At 44.9% G+C, this 21,586-nt stretch overlaps 1 protein-coding gene across 13 annotated transcripts in view; it reads left to right on the top strand.

The window, feature by feature from the left end:
• Nucleotides 1–663: 663 nt before the first annotated feature.
• Nucleotides 664–21,586, top strand: part of MLLT10 (MLLT10 histone lysine methyltransferase DOT1L cofactor) — a 203,178-nt gene continuing 182,255 nt past the window's right edge. For 8 of the 13 annotated variants that reach the window (XM_053572098.1, XM_053572106.1, XM_053572105.1 and 5 more), the window contains exons 1-3: nucleotides 2,761–3,005; nucleotides 3,121–3,280; nucleotides 12,455–12,534. In XM_053572098.1, coding sequence (XP_053428073.1) covers nucleotides 3,121–3,280; nucleotides 12,455–12,534 — 240 coding nt within the window. In that variant the 5' untranslated portion in view covers nucleotides 2,761–3,005. Of the gene's footprint in view, nucleotides 2,326–2,611; nucleotides 3,006–3,120; nucleotides 3,281–12,454; nucleotides 12,535–21,586 lie in introns of those variants that run through there. The other 5 variants (XM_053572095.1, XM_053572094.1, XM_053572093.1 and 2 more) reach the window with 5 other exon arrangements.

Raw genomic sequence — 21,586 nt, 5'->3', positions numbered from 1 at the left:
CTTTTCTATGATGTTAATTCTATAAATCCTATGGTAATTTTTTTTTTTTAATTACTGTGTATAGTAAAAACTTCCCTGAACTTTAACAATTCTGGCAGTTGTAAGTTTTATTCTAAGTATGAGAATCAGTATATTATCATACAATTGCCACAAATAAATTTTTATATATCTATCTATATATCTCACCAAGGACAAATACAACTTTCTCACTCCCGTATTTCCTAAAACTATCCCTGGCACCAATAAATGTTCAATAAATATTTGCTAAATGAATAAAGAATAAACATATTTGAACTCTTAAGCTGTCTGTTATTCTTCCACTGAGCTTAATATTTTATAGAAATATACTTAAAAAAGAAATATACTTAACTGTATTAGAAAAAGTTTGGCATTTAGCATGAGTTAAAATGAAAACAAGCTATTTACACCCATTATGTTATTTTCTTATAATTTTCATGCTCAACATGTTAAAAATCAGTTTTAAATAATTTGAATTATATTTTGTTAACATTTATGCATACATCTTTAACAGAATTTCTGCTTCATATACTATTTATGTATAGACATGTTATTAAATGATGTATTTTCCCTAAGCTTTTAAATTTCAAATAATGAATTTCTTTTTGTTTGTTTTTTGGAAGTAGCCATATCAAGTGTTTACTTAACATTTCTTTGAATTAATACAGAATAGGGTAAGATATCTGCAAAGATATACTTCTTTGCATGTAAATTAATTCCATCACAAGAACTAAACTCTAAATGTATTAAAGATAAAACAAATGTATTTTTAAATAATTTAATGCATTATGGGTTGGCTGCAGTGTTTGGGAGGTTTCACATTGATTTTAACTCAAAATTGCTCTACCATTAAGCAAGAATTGGATATTGAACTGGTATGTTTTGTTTACCAGTAAAGATAAAATATATAGTTAAGATGCACAAAACAGTATAATTTTGTTTGAAGGCCATTTTAGTTTTACAAATTTCAATGAAATTTAAAAAATATAATTGTATGTCCAGAAATTTATTAGTTGTTGCCATATTCCAAAAAATATGAATTTACAATTTACAATTCAACACTTCAAAAGTATGTAATCTGGCAGTCACCTTTTTAAAATGCATTATGAAAATTCTCATTTTTGTTTTTAGTGTATGTTTTCTCCCAATGTAATGTTTTTAGTAGATTCTCATTACTGTATATATCTCAATTAGCTTTTAAAACATTTGAACTTATTTTTATATGCCTGCATTGTATCTGTTACCATTTTCTAATAGATTTCTGGCCATTAAAATTGAAATAGCAAAATCAACCATGCTACCTTTTCTTTTTCTTTATGGAACATATGGAATGCTTTTAAAGCTTAAACCATTATTTTTTGATGACTGACTGGAAGAACTTGGGTTCCTTCATTTTCTAGCATTGTAACAGTGCATTTTCCACATCATCACATTATATTGCTAAATTCTTGGTAAATATCCATTTTGTACCTGTACCATTTTATTTTTTTATTTTTTTGTACCTGTACCATTTAATATAAGCCATTAATTCGCCTTGTAACTGTGATTGTCACTTAAATAACCTTACAAAATTTTTATTTCAAGCTAAACTTATAATTACACTTTTTGCTTAAAATTAATATTGGACTTAACAGGGACGGGTAAGGGGTAGGGCGACAGTTGAAGATTTTGCAGCTCAAAACTGCTCAGTATCCAGCTAATTAATCTATTCAGATAGGCCTAATCTGTTTTCTATTTGTATGTGAGGTGGGAGCTCTCATCTTTCTGTCCCTTTTAAATGACCTCACATTTCCAAGAGTAAATTTGGAGAAAAGAGCCAGTTCAGAGGAGTCGTCAATCAAAACTGGACTCCCCCGTCTTAAGGTGTAGTCTTGTGGTGATTACAAGAGCTTGGGTTTCTTCATCCCCTTACCGTAGTACAAATGCATCTTCCAGATCATCACATTATACTGCTAATGCCTGATAAGCCACCATTTGTACTCCCTACACAGCAAGCAGAGGGTAACCCTGGTGTTTTCTCATGCAACCCTGAGGCAGGCTTTTGACCTTCAGTCTGTGATGCACCTTCGTTTGTCACTGGGGCCAAGGGAGTGCACAAATGGGCGGCAGATCTAGTAGCACATCCATCGGGTGAACTTTGGGAAGAGTCCAGGCAGTGAATTTAATGGGTGGAGTGGCTGCGGCGGCACTGGGAAGTTAGCGCGGCCAACTGCAGGAAGCCATGCTTCATTACACCCTTCACGGGAGCTGGCACACTCGGCCGACTCTTGTTACTCACGGGCCAGTTCTAGAGGAGAAGGCCTTCAGGTAGGTTCCCAGAGCAGGGAAATGCCCTTGGGGAGTCCCCTCTGGCTACTCCGACTAATCCTCCTCCCGGACCTAGGCGCCCGCCCCCCGGCACCTCCGAGGCCTCTTCAGAAAGTGCACGCGCAACCCGCGCGCTGGCCCCACCGTCCCTGCCCCGGCCCCGCGTGCGCGCTCCCGCGCCTTCCCGTTAGCTCGTTCTGGCCTTAGCGCGTCGCCGAGTCTCCGGCCCACACCCGCTTACACACCTCGGCGGCGGCGAGCGACGCGGGTGCGGGGAAGGGGCCCGGGAGGTAGGCCAGGGTGGCCGAGCGGACGCGGCGGCGCGCACGCAGGCCTCGTCTCTCCCGGGCCTCCTCCCTGACGCCGGCCGCAGGGCGGGCGCGCACGCCGAGTGACGCTCGGAGGAGGAAGCGCAGCTCCGGTCTCCTCCCTCGCTGCCCCGGCTCAGCGGGAGCCCCCCCCAGTGCGCCTGTGCGGAGGCCTACTTGATTATGTGTGCCCTCTCTGGCCGCCCGCGTTAGCGGCCGGGTGGAGGTGGGGAGGGAAGACGACGAGGAGGAGGAGGAGGAGGAGGAGGAGGAGGAGGCGGAGGAGGCGGTGGAGGGGAGGTGGGGGGAGTCAGCAAGGACATGGCTCCTGACTCCTGTGCGGAACGTGAGTGACTGAGCGGCAAAGCCCGAGTGAGCGAGCGGCCGAGCGGTGGGCGGGAAGGGGGACGCCGGGAGGGAGAGGGGTGCGGGGGCACACTAATTGGCTTGCATGTGTTTTTTAATGGTCCCCCCAACTCCCTCTTAGATGGTCTCTAGCGACCGGCCCGTGTCACTGGAGGACGAGGTCTCCCATAGTATGAAGGAGATGATTGGAGGCTGTTGCGTTTGCTCAGACGAGAGAGGCTGGGCCGAGAACCCGCTGGTTTATTGCGACGGGCACGGCTGCAGCGTCGCGGTGCATCAAGGTAAACACCCAACCGCCCGCCGGGCCGAACCGGCCTGCGCCCAACCGTCACCGCTTCCCCCACCTTGGCAGCAACTGCCGGCCCCCGCCCCTCCCCCGCTCCGCCTCCGCCCCCGCCCCGTGCCGCGGCCGCAGGAGGGACGCCGAGGGTCCGCCGCGGGGCGGAGGGGGTGTGGGCTGTGCGTGTGGGAGAAAGCGCGTGTGGCCTGACCTGTCATGTGATTCTTCTCTCACTCTCTCAAGTGTCATTTGGCCGCCGCCTGCGCCCTGGGCCCGGGAGGCTTCCCGAGGCGGCGTTGGTGCGGGGCGGAGGCCTGTGCCCTGGGGTCGGGTGGGGGGTCCCTGTGGGTGAGGGTGTGGGAGCGTGGAGACCCTTCCCCCTCCCCTCCTGCTCCTGTCTGCCGCAGTGTGTCTGGAGACTTCCTGTGGTATGGAGACAGCTCAGGCTCAGGAACGCGGCTCTGCGCCGGGGAGGGGCGAGGAGGCAGGGGGTGTTGCCTGGTGTCTTTGGGATACCGAGGGAAGGAGGGCTCCGCTGCACCCCGAGTATACTGGCTGAGACCCTGCTGCTACTGCTGCCGCCGCTTCCGCCGTGGGGGAGCTTTCTGCGGGGAAGACGGCGGAGGCCACTCCTGTCCATGCTGGAGTGTCTGGGCTGCCCTGCCCTGGGCTGGTGGAGAAGGCTGGGTCGTGGCTGCATCAGGCCACGAAGGTGACGGAAGAAAAGAGGAGGTGGTGGTACCTCCAAGTGATTTGGGGATCCTCTTGGTTTATTTCTGGGTGTTTTCATCGGGTGAGTGTTTTGGCTGTAGAGAAAGGCAATAGACACTGGGAAGATTAGTTTTCTGCCCAGTGAAGTTTTTGACTTTTTCCATTTCATGTGCTAAGGCATTGAGACCAACATGATCTAGGTAGATCATTTTTGGTGGCTCGGTTTATTTTACCATTTTTGGTGGCTCGGTTTATCATTTTTGGTGGCTCCCTTCCCATTTCTGAAACTGGTATTGAGTGAAGCGTGTGTTTAGTATTGTGTTGGAAGGGACACTATCAAAGGTCAAAGAGAAAAATCTGAACATAAGATGTCAAAGTGCATACTTTAAAGAATGCAGCGTCACAACTGGGAAAGGAGGATTGAATGCAGTGGTGATGTTTCTGAGATAGGGAATTTACTTAATCTTAAAATGGTGTTATTCCCAGAGTGTTACAAAGAAGAGCAAAGTTGGGTATCTTCCTTTTATGAGTGAAAACAGCGCATGTCAAAATTAGATACTAGGGCATAGAACTGATATATAATACTTTTATTATAATGTTTGTTGACATTTTTCTTATGGGAGTATTTCTTATGAATTGTCAATTTTTACTGTTTATTTATTTTTATTTATTTATTTTTTTTTGTAGAGACAGAGTCTCACTTTATGGCCCTCGGTAGAGTGCGGTGGCCTCACACAGCTCACGGCAACCTCCAACTCCTGGGCTTAAACCATTCTCTTGCCTCAGCCTCCCGAGTAGCTGGGACTACAGGCGCCCGCCACAATGCCTAGCTATTTTTTGGTTGCAGTTCGGCTGGGGCCGGGTTTGAACCCGCCACCCTCGGTATGTGGGGCCAGCGCCTTACTGACTGAGCCACAGGAGCCGCCCTGAATTGTCAATTTTTAGTAAGTAATCTATTTCCCAATAGAAAATGTTCTTTTTTTTTTTTTTTTTTTTTTGGCCAGGGCTAGGTTTGAACCCGCCACCTCCAGCATATGGGACCGGCGCCCTACTCCTTGAGCCATAGGCGCCGCCAGAAAATGTTCATTTTTAAATCTTTCATTTTGGTGTGGCGGGCGCCTGTAGTCCCAGCTACTTGGGAGGCTGAGACAAGAAAATTGCTTAAGCCCAGGAGTTGGAGGTTGTTGTGAGCTGTGTGATGCCATGGCACTCTACCGAGGGCCATAAAGTGAGACTCTGTCTCTACAAAAAAAAAAAAATCTTTCATTTTGGCCAGGTGTGGTGGCTCATGTCTATGAACCTGACACTTTGAGAGGCTAAGGTGGGAGGATTGCTTGAGGCTGGGAGTTTGATACCAGCATGGGCAAAATAGTGAGACCATGTGTCTACAAAAAGTAAGAAAAATTAGCTGGGCATGGTGGTCCACACCTGTAGTCCCAGTTACTTCAGGGGTTGTGGCAGGAGCCCAGGATTTTTTTTTTCTTTTTGAGACAGAGTCTCACTATGTCACCCTTGGTAGAATACTGTGGTATCACAGTTCACAGCAATCTCAAACTCTTGGGCTCAAGGGATTTTCTTGCCTCAGTCTCCCAAGTAGCTAGGACTACAGGCGCCCACCACAACATCCAGCTATTTTTTTTTTTTTTTTTGTAGAGACAGAGTCTCACTTTATGGCCCTCGGTAGAGTGCCGTGGCATCACACAGCTCACAGCAACCTCCACCTCCTGGGCTTAAGCGATTGTCTTGCCTCAGCCTCCCGAGTAGCTGGGACTACAGGTGCCCGCCACAACGCCCAGCTATTTTTTTTTTTTTTTTGTTGCAGTTCAGCCGGGGCAGAGCTTGAACCCGCCACCCTCGGCATATGGGGCTGGCGCCTTACCAACTGAGCCACAGGCGCTGCCCCCAGCTATTTTTTTTTTTTTTTTTGTTGTTGCAGTATTTCGCCGGGGCCAGGTTCGAACACGCCACCCTCGGTTATGTGGCCAGCGCCCATTAATTATTATTATTATTATTTTTGAAACAGAATCTCACTTTGTTGCCCTGGGTAGAGTGCTGTGGCGTCACAGCTCACAGCAGCTTCAAATTCTTGGGCTCAAGTGATTCTCTTCTCTCAGCTTCTCTAGTAGCTGAGATTACAGGGGCTCACCACAAAACCTAGCTATTTTTAGAGATGAGGTCTGGCTCTGGCTCAGGCTGATCTCGAACCTGCCAGCCCAGGCAATCGTCTAGCCTTGGGCTCTCAGAGTGTTAGGATTACAGACATGAGTCACTGTGCCTGGCCCTATTTACAAATATTTAGAGGGCCAGGTGTGGTTGCTCACACCTGAAAGATTTCAGCACTCTGGGGGGCCAAAGCAGGAGGGTTGCTTGAGCTCAGGATTTTTTTTTTTTTTGGCCGGGGCTGGGTTTGAACCCACCACCTCCGGCATATGGGACCGGCGCCCTACTCTTAAGCCACAGGCGCCGCCCTGAGCTCAGGATTTTGAGACCAGTCTGAGCAAGAACGAGACCTCATATCTACTAATAATAGAAAAAATTAGCCAGGCATTGCGGTAAGCTCCTGTAGTTCTAGCTACTCTCTAGGTTGAGGCAGGAAGATGGCTTGAGCCCAGCAGTTTGAGATTGCTTGAGTTAGGCTGTGGCCATCCATGGCACTCCAGCCTTGGAGCAGAGTAAAACTCTGTTCCAAACCAACAAAAAAACCTCCACCCAGTTTTCAAACAACTAGGCTATGAATTAAATACGTGTTGTATACTCAGATCACTTTTGGGGAGCATTGATAATGGATGTTTGAAATAAACACGTTTTTCTTTTTTTATAGTGGCTTTACTGAGGTATAATACACATACCATGGAATGCATCCATTTAAAGGGTATCAGTCAATGGATTTTAATGTATTATCAGTTAAGTGCAACCATTTCCACAATCAATTTTAGATTCTTCTTTTTTTTTTTCCCGCAGTTTTTGGCTGGGGCTGGGTTTGAACCCTCCACCTCCAGCACATGGGGCCAGCGCCCTACCCCTTTGAGCCACAGGTGCCGCCCAATTTTAGATTCTTTTCATCACCCCAACAAGAACCATTAGCAGTCACTCCCCATTTCTCCCTAACTCTCCCAGCCCTAGGCAACCGCTTTATCTGCTTTCTATCTCTATGGATTTGCCTATTCTGACTGTGTATTTCATACCTCCATAGCTGACCACCTCCCTACATTGACCAACTCTTTAAGTTGAACTAATTTAATCTAATTAAATCAATTAATTTATTTTTTGAGGCGGAGTCTTTGTTGCCCTTGGTAGAGTGCTGTGGTGTCATAGCTTACAGCAACCTCAAACTCCTGGGTGTAAGCGATTCCCTTGCCTCAGACTTCCAAGGTGCCCATCATGATTCCTGGGTTTTGTTTTTTTTAGAGACAGGTCTCTCTCTGACTCAGGCTGGTCTGAACTCATGAGCTCAGGCAGTCTACCTACCTTGGCCTCCCAAGAGTGCTAGGATTACAGGTGTGAGCCACCATCCCCAGCCCAAGTTAGCCTAATTTTAATAGACTGGTCATGTGCCGCATGTAATTATTGGAAGATAGACTTCTAGATATTAGCCACCTTTGTGAGTCGTTTCTTTTCTTTTTTTTTTTTTTTTTTGTAGAGACAGAGTCTCACTGTACCGCCCTCGGGTAGAGTGCCGTTGCATCACAGGGCTCACAGCAATCTTGGGCTTATGCGATTCTCTTGCCTCAGCCTCCCGAGCAACTGGGACTATAGGCGCCCGCCACAGTGCCCGGCTATTTTTTTTAGTTGTTGTTGCAGTTTGGCCACGGCTGGGTTGTGTGAGTTGTTTCTTGACCACTTGTACTGTGACACAGAATATTAATTTATTCTCTATAACTTTTTTTTTTTTTTTTTTGCAGTTTCTGGCTGGGGCTGGGTTTGAACCCACCACCTCTGGCATATGGGGCTGGCGCCCTACCCCTTTGAGCCACAGGTGCCACCCCTTATTCTCTATAACTTGACTAGTTCAGTCCACTCTACATCAAGGTTTGCTCCTTAATTATTTCTTCTTTATTTTTTTTATTTTTATTTTTTTTGGTTTATTTGGCTGGGGCTGGGTTTGAACCCGCCACCTCCGGCATATGGGACTGGCGCCCTACCCCTTGAGCCACAGGCACCACCCTTCTTTATTTTTTTTTGAGACGGAGTCTCCTTTTATCACCCTGGGTAGAGTGCCATGGCATCACTGCTCACAGCAACCTCTAGCTCCTGGGCTTAAGCGATTCTTTTGCCTAAGCCTCCCAAGTAGGGAGTACAGGTGCCTGCCACAATGCCTGGCTATTATTTGGTTGTAGTTGTCATTGTTGTTTGGCAATCCCAGACTGGATTTGAACCCACCAGCTCCGGTGTATGTGGTTGGTGCCCTACCTGCTGAGCTGTAGGTGCCAAGCCTATTTTTTCTTTTTTTTTTTTTTTTTTTTTATTTTTGGCCGGGGCTGGGCTTGAACCCGCCACCTCCGGCATATGGGACCGGCGCCCTACCCGTTGAGCCACAGGCGCCACCCAAGCCTATTTTTTCTTTTTTTTTTTTTTTTTTTAACAAGTACATTTTTATTTATTTATTTATTTATTTTTTTTTTTGGCCGGGGCTGGGTTTGAACCCGCCACCTCCGGCATATGGGACCGGCGCCCTACCCGCTGAGCCACAGGCGCCGCCCCCAAGCCTATTTTTTCTCTTTAGTATAAGTTCTTTTTACGTGTTTTATTATTACCATGTGTTAGATTAGGCCTAATGTCCTATTGTTTATCACATGGCGTGGAAGAGTTTTTCCAACATGAGGGATTGGTCTGAATTGAAAAAACTCAGCTGACATTGAAGGAATAGATAGATTTTCTACATTTTCTGGGAAGCAGCAGCCAAAGAAAGATGGTGGAACATTTTGGTGTTAGCAGAACCACAGTTAGCAACATCCAAAAATGTAAACATGAGTGTTTGGGGAGAGATGGTAAGGAAAGTAGAGACCTACAGCAGAAAAGGAGGAAAACTTACCTTATTGAAGTTAATGAAGCCACATTAAGCTGATTCTAGCAAATGAGGGCAGTTAAGGCCCAAATCTCTGGGCACAAGATCTAAGAAGTTGCTAAAAAAATTTGCACAGGTATTCAGGGTGGCTGGTTTCCAAGCATCAAGTGATTGGATCAGAATTTTAAACTGCAACATGAGATCTTGCAGAAAGTCACATGTGGTGAACCTAATGAAGTTCCACTAGAAGTTGTGGAGGAGTTCATCAGAAAGTTCCCAGACTAAATAGGCTTCAAAGACGTGACATCTTTAATGCTGACAAGGGCAGACTCTTTTTTGAGGCAATGGCTGACAGGAGCCTCATCACGAAGGATGACAAATGTAAGAGCAGCAAATGTTCCAAAGAACATTTCACAGTTGTGTTTTGCGCTAGCTGAACCAGAGACAAACGAAACCCCTTGGTGATTGGTAAATTGGCAAAACCATGTGTATTCAAGAACCTGAACTGTGGAGACTTTATCACTTGGGGATAAAATAAATTCACATGAATGACTGGTTGCCCTATTTGAGGATTTTGTCAGGGGTATCAACTGAGAAATGAAGAGGAAAAATTGTTTGGTCTGTTGAAAGTAGACAACTATCCCGGCCACCCACAAGTGAATCATCTCACAAACATGCCACTGAAATTACTGCCTCCAAACACGACCTCAGAAATTCAACATTTTGACCAAGGCATCATCAAAAACATGTAAAATGCGCTGCTGAGCCAAGCTGCTGCAGTGGATCATTACTAAAACACAAACTTAAGGTGTGTCTGTGGAAGCAGCTTCATTCAAGGCTCTGGATGCTGTTTTCTGGATCAGTTCTGCTTGAAATAAAGTTCAGCCAGAAATGATACAGAAGTGTTTCAGGAAAGTTGGATTTGTCACAACTCTCACTCTTTCTCTTCCCCTTCTCTCTTACTTTTCCTCTTTCTTCTCTTTGGTTCCATCACCCAATCCATCTCCAAAAGCAGCATTTGAAGGAATAAATATTGAAGGTCTTTTTTATGAGATAGTCTTACTTTGTTGCCCTTAGTAGAGTGCTGTGACATCACAGCTCACAGCAACTTCAAACTCTCAGGCTCAAGCTATCCTCTTGCCTCAGCCTCCTGAGTAGCTGAGACTACAGGCTCCCGCCACAACCTCTGGCTATTTTAGAGATGAGATCTTGCCCTGGTTAAGGCTAGTCTCAAACTCATGAGCTCAAGCAATCCACACACCTTGGCCTCCCAGAGTGCTAGGATTACAGGCGTGAACCATTGTTTTCGGCCCAATTTTGAAAATTTTTTCTAATGGATGACGAGGTGGCAACCTGTAATGAAACTGAGCAAGAAGCGATTTTCCAGATTGACTAAAGTACAGACCAGTGTAAAAATGCAGGAAACAACTGATGAAGTGGAAGAGGCAAGTGAGGATGCTGCAAATTGCCAAGACTCCAAAAGAAGATGTCAAGACATCTGATAATGCAGTTGAAGTCATTTGCTATGGAAAAATGTCCAGTTATGCTGAATGGTTTACCCAGTGTTGAAAGTGCTTTCTTTACTTAGAATTGTAAAAAAGAATATGAAACAGATGACGATTGACTTTTTTCCAGACAGAACGATAAAACCATGGGAAAACAGCAAATGTATTGATTTTGTATAACACTGTATGTATGATTTTACTGTGTTTTGATTATGTATGATTTCATGTGATATTCTCTAATAAAAGCTGTACATGAAAGTAAAGTACCATGTATGTTTCAGTACGATGGCCTAGTTCCTTATGTTGACTAGTTCTTAGACTCCCTTGGGTGGTCAACTTACCGAGGTTCTACTGCATATGTTAAATTTTATGTAAAATTCTTGCTATCCTAAGAGGAAAAAATAAAATTTCTAACATGAAATTTATTTAGATGAAATAACACAGGGCCAGGCGCTGTGGCTCATACCTATAATCCTAGCACTCTGGAAAACTGAGATGGATGGATTGCTTGAGCTCAGGTGTTCAAGACCAGCCTGAGCAAGAGAGAGGCCCTGGCTCTACCAAAAAAAGAAATAAATACAAAAAATAGCCAGGCTTTATGGTAGGCACCTATAGTCCCAGCCACTTGGGAAGCTGAGACAAGGGAATCAATCCCTTGAGCCCAGAAGTTGGAGATTGCTGTGAGCTATGATGACACTACAGTGCTCTAGCTAGGACACCCGAGTGAGATTCTTGTTAAAAATCAAACAAACAAAAAAACAACCCAAAACACAGAAGAGTTGAGTTTAAAAATTTACATTTTGGTTTGGCACCCGTAGCTCAGTGGTTAGGGTGCTGCCACATACTCTGGGGCTGGTGGGACCTGGCCCGGGCCTGCTAGGCAAGGACAACTACAACAAAAAACAAAAAAATAGCTTGGCCTTGTAATGGGTGCTTGTAGTCCCAGCTACTTGGGAGGCTGAGGCAAGAGAATCGCTTAAGCCCAAGAGTTTGAGGTTGCTGTGAGCTGAGATACCATGGCACTCTACCAAGGGTGACATAATGAAATTTCTGTCTCAAAAAAAAAATTGGGCGGCGCCTGTGGCTCAGTCGGTGAGGTGCCGGCCCCATATACCAAGGGTGGCGGGTTCACACCCGCCCCGGCCAAACTGCAACCAAAAAATAGCCGGGCGTTGTGGCGGGTGCCTATAGTCCCAGCTGCTCGGGAGGCTGAGGCAAGAGAATCGCTTAAGCCCATGTGTTGGAGGTTGCTGTGAGCTGTGTGAGGCCATGGCACTCTACAGAGGGCCATAAAGTGAGACTCTGTCTCTACAAAAAAAAAAAAAATTTTTAACTTTTTTTTCTTAGAAACAAGAGTCTCACTTTGTCGCCCTCGGTAGAGTGATGTGATTATAGGTGTGAATCACAGCAATGTCCAACTCCTGGGCTTAGGTGATTCTCTTCCCTCAGCCTCCTGAGTAGCTGGGACTATATAGATGCCTGCCACAATGCCCGGCTATTTTTTTTTTTTAAAGTTTTTTTATTTATTTTTATTTTTTTGTTGTTGCAGTTTGGCTGGGGCCAGGTTTGAACTCGCCACCCTCAGTATATGGGACTGGCACCCTCCTCACTGAGCCACAGGCACCACCTGCCTGGCTATTTTTTTGTTGCAATTTGGCTGGGGCTGGGTTTGAACCCACCACGGGTACAGGACCGGTGCCCTACCCACTACCCACACAGGCGCCACCCGTTTTTTATTTTTTAATTAAATTTAGTAATTTAATTTGTTTTTTGTTTTTTTTTACTTTTTAATTAAATATGTTTGGTAAGTGGGATATTAAATATTTTAATTCTCTGTAAAGCAGATAATTGAATAGTTTGAGAGATAGTTACTTTAACAGGACTTTGGGAAGGGTATTTGATTCTTCATAATTCCTCTAATCTTAAAATTTTAAAACATTTTATTTCCCAACAGCGTGCTATGGCATTGTTCAAGTACCTACTGGACCATGGTTTTGCAGGAAATGTGAATCTCAGGAGAGAGCAGCCAGAGTGGTAAGGATTATTTATCAAAAGCATTAAGATTCTTCAGTGAGTAGCTTAGGATGCTGCATTCACATTGCAATTTGAAATGTTGTCAGTTTTTTGTTCAAGTATTGTAACTTAAGGAATTTGGGCCAAATTGTGACTTGGAGAATTAAATCTAAGAAACAAATTGAACCAAGTATAACTATACTTTGAAAACATAAAGATGTAAAATTGTATTTGAACTTAAATTGTAGTTACAAAATCAAGAAAGTCTGACGTGGGGCTGCGCCTGTGGCTCAAGGAGTAGGGCGCCGGTCCCATATGCCAGAGGTGGTGGGCTCAAACCCAGCCCTGGCCAAAAAAAAAAAACCACACACACACACACACACACACACACACACAAAAAGAAAGTCTGACATGGTTTAAAGGTTATATTGACTCGTTATGGTTAAAATAGGGTAGTAGAAACATAGGTAGTTATGTTCATGATTCTGCTAGGTTTTGTTCAATGGAAAAAAAACTCAAGAATTTAAGCAGCTATATTCTTTTACTAGGTCTGCATGTGTATTGTTTGTTTAACTTTGAATACTGGCTGTTTTCTGACAGTCCCCTAAACAAGAAAAACTTCCTTTTTTAGTTGGCTGGCTGCCTTCTTTCTGTGCTTTGTAAACCTGTAAAAATGAGAGAGGTATGCAAAGCATTTTTTCCAATTGAACTTATGGAAATATCAGGGAGAAATAAGTTTAATTTACTTTAGTCATACAAAAATAATACTATTTGCTTTCTTTTGTTATTGACTATGGAATTTGATAGAAGGCAGAAAACAAACATTGCAACTTCTGGGCATATAGCAAAACCAGAACCTTTTGATCAGTAAAAATATGACTGAGTAGCCTATGTATTATAATGAGTCTCAGAGCAATGTTTTTATATTCCTTTGATATGTTTGATGTTTGTGAGAATGTACTATAGCAGAATTACAGCTTTTGTTCTTCTAGCATTAGCATAATGGGATATAGCAAATGTAGGATGAAATAAATCATAAAAATTTTAGGACTTGATGAAGTGTATGTAGATCTACTCTTTGACTTTTTTCTCCTTGTAGCTTGTTACAGTTTGGGGTGGATAGGACACCAAGCAAAGGAATATGTGCTTTGTAAATAAACAGCTGGCCCTGGTGGCTCACTTGGCCTGTAATTGTAGCACTCTGGGAGGCCGTGGTGGGTGGATAGATTGAGTTCACAAGTTAAAGACCAGCCTGAGCAAAAGTGAGACCTTATCTCTACTAAAAGTAGAAAAACCGAGGCAAGAGAATCGCTTGAGTTGGAGGATGCCGTAAGCTATGACACAATGGCACTCTACCTAGGGTGACAGTTTGAACCTTTCTCAAAAAAAAAATTATATATGTATAAATAAACACTGACAATGAGATGAGGCTGTTCTAAGGGCTGTCATACTAGATTGGAGGCAAGAAAAGAAAATAGGAATGTGAGTATCAAAAGTATTCACACCTGTAATCCTAGCACTATGAGGCTGAGGTGGGAGGATCACTTGAGCTCAGGCGTTTGAGCGTGAGCAAGAGTGAGGCCCTGTTTCTACTAAAAATAGCCAGGTGTTGTGGCAGGTGCGTGTATTAAGTTTTCAGGAGGCTGAGGCAGGAGGATTGCTTTAGCCCAGGAATTTGAGTTTGTTGTGAGTTAGGCTAGGCTGACACCGTGGCATTTTAGCTTGGGTAACCGAGTGAGATGTTGGCTCAAAAAAAAAAAAAAAAGAGATGAATGGAGACTGAATGCCAGCATCATTTGCCTTAGATGATACTTTTTGCCTATTTTTGTTACTTTATTCTCTCTAAGGATATGGTCAAGGTGAATAAAGTAGTTATTTTAAAAGATATTAGGGGGCATGGGTGGTGCCTGTGGCTCAGTGAGTAGGGCGCCGGCCCCATATACCAAGGGTGATGGGTTCAAGCCCAGCCCCAGCCAAACTGCAACAAAAAAATAGCCAGGCGTTGTGGCGGGCGCCTGTAGTCCCAGCTGCTCGGGAGGCTGAGGCAAGAGAATCGCATAAGCCCAAGAGTTACAGGTTGCTGTGAGCCGTGTGACGCCACGGCATTCTACCCTTGGGCGGTAGTGAGACTCTGTCTCAAAAAAAAAAAAAAAAAAGATATTAGGGGGCATAGCCTGTGGCTCAAAGGAGTAGGGCACCGGCCCCAAATGCTGGAGGTAGCGTGTTTAAGCCCAGCCCCGGCCAAAAACTGCAAAAAAAAAAAGGTATATTAGGGAGCACATTTATTTCAACTTAATTTGGTGGGATATGGAAGACATTAAAGGTTTTAAAGAAGAGGCAAGCCAGGTTAGGTGGCTCATACCTGTAATTCTAATTTGGGAGACCTCGGGGGGAGGATCGCTTGAGGTCAGGAATTTGGGATCCGCTTGGATAATATCATGAGACCCTGTCTGTAAAAGTAAAAAAGTAGGGGCAGCACCTGTGGCTCATAGGGGTAGGGCGCTGGCCCCATATGCCGGAGGTGGCAGGTTCAAAGCCAGCCCTGGCCAAAAACTGCAAAAAAAAAAAAGTAGCTGGTCATGATGGTATGAATCTGTAGTCCCAGGCACTTAAGAGGCTGAGTCAGGACTGGGTGTATTGGGTCATGCCTATGATCCTTATACTCTAGGAGGCCGGGAGAGAGGATTGCTTGAGCTCAGGAATTCAAGACTAGCCTGAGCAAGAGTGAGACCTCGTCTCTACTAAAAATAGAAAAATTAGCCAGGCCTTGTGGCTAAGGTAGGAGAATTGCTTGAGCACAAGAGTTTGAGGTTGCTGTGAGCTATGATGATGATTCCAGAACACTCTACTCAGGGGGCACTCTACCCAGGGCGACGGAGTGAGACTCTCTCAAAAAAAGAAAAAAATACATCAGGCTGGTCGCAGTGGCTCATCCCTGTAATTCTAGCACTCTGGGAGGCTAAGTTGGGTGGATTGCCTGAGTTCACAGGTTCAAGACCAGCCTGAGCCACAGCGAGACTTCACCTCTTAAAATAGGGCATTGGGTGGCGCCTGTGGCTCAGTCGGTAAGGCGCCAGCCCCATATACCGAGGGTGACGGGTTCAAACCCGGCCCTGGCCAAATTGCAACCAAAAAATAGCCGGGTGTTGTGGCGGGCGCCTGTGGTCCCAGCTACTCGGGAGGCTGAGGCAAGAGAATCGCTTAAGCCCAGGAGTTGGAGGTTGCTGTGAGCTGTGTGAGGCCACGGCACTCTACCGAGGGCCATAGAGTGAGACTCTGTCTCTACAAAAAAAAAAAAAAAAAAAATAGCTGGGCATTGTGGCAGGCACTTGTATTTCCAGGTACTAGGGAGGCTGAGGCAAGAGAATCGCATGAGCCAAAGAGTTTGAGGTTGTTGTGAGCTATGACGCCATGGTACTCCATCAAGGGCAAAAAAGCGAGACTCTGTCTCAAAAAAAAAAAAAAAAAAGAAAAATAGAGTCTGAGTTAGGATCATTTGTACCCAGGAGTTTGAGGCTACAGTGATTTTGCCATTGCATTCCAGCCTGGGTGACAGAGTGAGACCTTACTTCTTTTTTTCTTTTTTGATTGAGACAGTCTTATTTTGTCACCCTTGGTAGAGTGCCATGGCTTCAGCCTATCTCACAGAAACCTCAAACTCTTTTTTTTTTTTTTTTTTTTGGTAGAGACGGAGTCTCACTCTATGGCCCTCGGTAGAATGCCATGGCATCACACAGCTCACAGCAACCTCCAACTCCTGGGCTTAAGCGATTCTCTTGCCTCAGCCTCTCGAGTAGCTGGGACTACAGGCGCCCGCCACAACGCCCAGCTATTTTTTGGTTGCAGTTCAGCCAGGGCCGGATTTGAACCCGCCACTCTCGGTATATGGGGCCCGCGCCTTACCGACTGAGCCACAGGCGCCGCCCTCAAACTCTTGGGCTCAAGGGATCCTCTTGCCTCAGCCTCCTGGGTAGCTGGGACTACAGGCTCCCACCGCCATGCCTAGCTAGTTTTTCTTTCTTTTTTTTTTAGAATGCCATGGCATCACACAGCTCACAGCAACCTCCAACTCCTGGGCTTAAGTGATTCTCTTGCCTCAGCCTCTCGAGTAGCTGGGACTACAGGCGCCTGCAACAACGCCCAGCTATTTTTTGGTTGCAGTTCAGCCAGGGCCGAGTTTGAACCCGCCACCCTCGGTATATGGGGCTGGCGCCTTACCCACTGAGCCACAGGCGCTGCCCTAGTTTTTCTATTTTTAGTAGAGATGGGGGTCTTTTCTTGCTCTGGCTGGTGCCCAACTCCTGAGCTCAAGCAGTCCACCTGACTTGGCCTTCCAGAGTGCTAGGATTACAGGCATGAGCCACTGGGCTCAACCTGTAAGACCTTATTTTTGAAAGTAAAAGAAGAGAAAAAAAAATTATAAAATGTAGGGTTCTTTCTAAGAAGCAAATCTCATTCCAAGCTTATATAAGCAAAGAAAGGATGTTTGTTTCATTCATTCATTTGAAACAAGAGTCTTGGCCCTGTTACTGCGGGTAGAGTGCAGTGGCATTGTCTTAGCTCACAGCAACCTCAAACTCTTGGGCGCAGGGGATCCTCTTGCCTCAGCCTCCCTGAGTCACTGGGACTATGGTTGCTGGCCATAACACCTGGCCAGTTTTTCTATTTTTAGAAGAGATGGGGTCTTGCTCTTGCTCAGGTTGGTCTCAAACTCCTGAGCCCCAATGCTTCGCTTGCCTCTGCATGCCAGAGTGCTGGGGTTATAGGCATGAGCCACCACTCCAGGCCAGAAAGGATGTTTTATTATGAGAATACAAGAGCCTGGAACCTCAACGTGGAAATGTATCCCTGACACAGAAAGGGAATTGAATTAGTCTTAATCTTATTTCTACTTGTGTCTGCGTGCCTGCTTCATTTCCTTTCTGCAGATTTTGTCTGCAACAGTCAATATCCAACTTTTTGAGTGTTTGCTGTGTTGCAGATACTGTGCTAAAAGTTTTATACAAATTTTCTCATTAATTATCAAATCTGTGAGGTAGATATTGATTTATTCTAGTTTTATGGATAAGGACATCATTGTTTTGAGGGGACTACAAAACTAGTTGGAATCTGGGCTGTGATTAAGCACTCAACCATCATCTTATATATTGCCTGCTGTGGTCACAGATGACCATACTTCAGCTCCTGATTTTTCTTTTGTTTTTTTCTCTTATTTTTTTTTTTGTTCTAGAGGTAAGGTCTTGCTTGTTACCCAAGGCATAATATTGCAGTGGCATAACCATAGCTTACTGTAGCCTCAAAGTGGACTCAAGGAATCTTCTTGTCTCAGCCTTACAAGTAACCAGGACTATAGCTGCTACCACACTTAGCTTATTTTTCAGTTTTTTTTTTTTTTATTTAAATTTTTGACACAGAGTCTCTGTCACCCTTGGTAGAGTGCTGTATCATCACAGCAACCTCCAACTCCTAGGTGTGATTCTCTTGCCTCAGCCTCCCAAGTAGCTGGGACTGCAGGCACCTACCACAGTGCCCAGTTTTTTTTTTTTTAGAGATAGAGTCCTCCTCTGGCTCAGGCTGGTCTCGAACCTGTGAGCTCAGGCAATCCACCCGCCTCGGCTTCCTAAGTTCTGGGATTATAGGTATGACCCACCACACCTGGCCTGTTTTTTGGTGGAAATGAGATCTTGTTATTGTCCAGGCTGCTTTCAAACCCCTGCAAGTAATCCTTCCACTTTGGCTTCTTAAAGAGCTAAGATTATGGCCAACCTGCCTGGCCCTAATGCCTATTTTTGTATTTAATGAGTATTTGTTTTGAATTACCATAGGCTAAAGTGATTGATTAGAAATTTTATTTACTGTGGTGGGGTGTGGTGGCTCATGCCTGTAATCCTAGCACTTTGGGAATCCACCAAGGCTTGGTGGATTGCCTGAGCTCATGGGTTTGAGGCCAGCCTGATCCAGGAGCAAGACCCCATCTCTAAAGTGTTGTGGAGGGTGCCTGCAGTCTCAGCCACTTGGGAGACTGAGGCAAGAGAATCGCTTGAGCCAAAGAGTTTGAGGTTGCTGTGAGCTGTGATGGCAGGAGACTACTGAGGGTGACTGAGACTCTGTCTTTAAAAAGAAAAAAGAAATTTTACCTACTTACATACACTATAGTATAATCTCCATAGTTGACCACCTCCCTAAGTTGACCTAATTTTATAGACAGGACATATACTACATATACACCAGCTCCTGTGTATGTGGCTGGTGTACGTATCAGTAGGCTAGTTTCTCATGTTGACCACCTCCATATGTTAAACAGTTTGTTATGTAGTCCCTTGAGTGATCAGCTTACAGTAGTTCTACTGCATAATGTCTTTTCTTTCTTTCTTTTTATTTATTTATATTTTTATTTATAGGCAAAGTCTCACCATGTCTCCCTTGGTAGAGTGCTAAGGTGTCACAGCTCACAGCAACCATCAACTCCTGGGCTTAAGTGATTCTTTTGCCTCAGCCTCCAAAGTAGCTGGGACTACAGGCACCCGCCACAACGGCTGGCTATTTTTTTTTGGTTGCAGCCTTTGTTGTTGGGCGGGCCTGGGTTGGATTTGAATCCACCAGCTCAGGTGTATGTGGCTGGTGCCTTAGCCGTTTGAGCAACAAGTGCCAAGCTGCCTCGCTATTTTTTTTTTTTTTTTTTTTTTGTAGAGACAGAGTTTCACTTTATTGCCCTCGGTAGAGTGCCGTGGCGTCACACAGCTCACAGCAACCTCCAACTCCTGGGCTTAGGCGATTCTCCTGCCTCAGCCTCCCAAGTAGCTGGGACTACAGGTACCCGCCACAATGCCCGGCTATTTTTTTGTTGCAGTTTGGCCAGGGCTGGGTTTGAACCCGCCACCCTCGGTATATGGGGCCGGCGCCCTGCTCACTGAGCCACAGGCGCCGCCCCGCCTCGCTATTTTTTGTTGCAATTGTCATTGTTGGTTAGCTGGCCCAGGCCAGGCTTGAACCCACCACCTTTGGTGTATATGGCTGGTGCTGTCACCACTGTGCTATGGGCTCCGAGCCACAGGGGTCCTCAAACTACTGCCTGCAGACCACATGAAGTGGTGTGATTGTATTTGTTCCCATTTTGTTTTTTTACTTCAAAATAAGATACGTGCAGTGCGCATAGGAATTTGTTCATAGTTTTCTTTTTAAACTGTAGTCCGGCCTTCCAATGGTCTGAGAGACAGTGAACTGGCCCCCTGTTTAAAAAGTTTGAGTCTACTGCATCTACTGCATAATTTTAGTGAGATACAAAGGATTTATTTTATTTTACATAATTTAATTTACTTTTTATTTCTTTGGAGACAGATTCTCACTATGTCAACCTTGGTAAAGTGCTATGACATTATAGCTCACAGCAACCTCAAACTCTTGGGTTCAAGTGATCCTCTTGCTTCAGCCTCCCGAATAGCTTGTACCACAGGCACTTGACACAACACCTGGCTGTTTTTAGAGATGGTGTCTCGTTGCTTAGGCTGATCTCGGACTCCTGAACGAAGCAATCTACCACGTTGGATTTGGTGGTAGCACACCCAGAGTGCTAGGATGATAGGCGTGAGCCACTGTGCCTGGCCCAGGATATTTTTTTTATATATATATGTATATATATATATATATATATTTTTTTTTTGTAGAGACAGAGTTTCACTTTACTGCCCTCGGTAGAGTGCCGTGGCGTCACACGGCTCACAACAACCTCCAGCTCTTGGACTTACGTGATTCTCTTGCTTCAGCCTCCCGAGCAGCTGGGACTACAGGCGCCCGCCACAATGCCCGGCTATTTTTTTGTTGCAGTTTGGCCAGAGCTGGGTTTGAACCCACCACCCTCGGTATATGGGGCCGGCGCCCTACTCACTGAGCCACAGGCACCACCCCCGATATTTTATATTTTATTTCATTATTATTATTATTTTGCACTTGCTTTTTTTTTTTTGGCTGGGGCTGGGTTTGAACCCGCCACCTCCGGCATATGGGGCCCGTGCCCTACTTTGAGCCACAGGCACCGCCCCTCATTATTATTATTATTATCATTTTGACACAGAGTCTCACTATGTTGTCCTCAGTAGAGTGTTGTGCTGTCACAGCTCACAGTAACCTCAAACTCTTGGGCTTAAATGATTCTCTTGCCTCAGCCTCCCGAGTAGCTGGGACTACAAGCGCCTGCCACAACACTCAGCTAGTTGTCATTGTTTGGCAGGCCTGGGCTGGATTCGAATCCACCAGCTTCTGTGTATTTGGCTGGTGCCCTAGCTGGTGAGTTACAGGCGCCGAGCCAGATATTTTATATTTTAAATGTTCTTTTTTTTTTTCTTTTCTGTAGTCCCAGCTACTTGGGAGGCTGAGGCAAGAGAATAGCTTAAGCCCAAGAGTTTGAGGTTGCTGTGACATCACGGCACTCTACTGAGGGCGACATAGTGAGACTCTTGTCTCAAAAAAAAAAAGAAAGTCTCATTTTGTTGTCCTTGGTAGAGTACTATGGTGTCATAGCTCACAGCAACATCCAACTCCCAGGCTCTCATTCTCTTGCCTCAGCCTCCCTAGTAGCTGGGACTATAGGTGTGCGCTACAAAACGGGGCTATTTTCGGAGGTGGGATCTTGCTCTACCTTATGCTGGTCTTGAACCTGTGAGCTCAGGATTGCTGCCTGACTCCGCCTCCCAGAGTGCTAGGATTATAGGTGTGAGCCACTGCCCAGCCTCAACCTCTTTTTATTGCAGTTCTTCTTGGCTTCTTAACATTGTGAGACAGGAATTGCTGAGTGGAATCAAAACCAAAGTTTTAGGAATTGATTTAAGATTGCATTTATTTTAATGTTTGTTCAATGAAGATATTTGTAGAAATAAATTGGTTTATCTGTAAAACCATATTATATACATATATGTCTATGTTCAATGTGTTAATATATTTAATTATCATAAATGATTTTGAATAGTATAGAAGATATACTAAATATCTGTGCATTTCTATCTGAAGGAATGAATGGTAGACATGATACTTGCTTCAAATCTTGCCTTTTGATTAAAAAGAATAATTAAAAAAAACT

This window comes from Nycticebus coucang, chromosome 20 (assembly GCF_027406575.1).
Source record: "Nycticebus coucang isolate mNycCou1 chromosome 20, mNycCou1.pri, whole genome shotgun sequence".
NCBI lineage: Eukaryota > Metazoa > Chordata > Mammalia > Primates > Lorisidae > Nycticebus > Nycticebus coucang.
The sequence above is the reverse complement of the archived record's forward strand: the minus strand, read 5'-3'. Positions and strand labels throughout refer to the sequence as shown.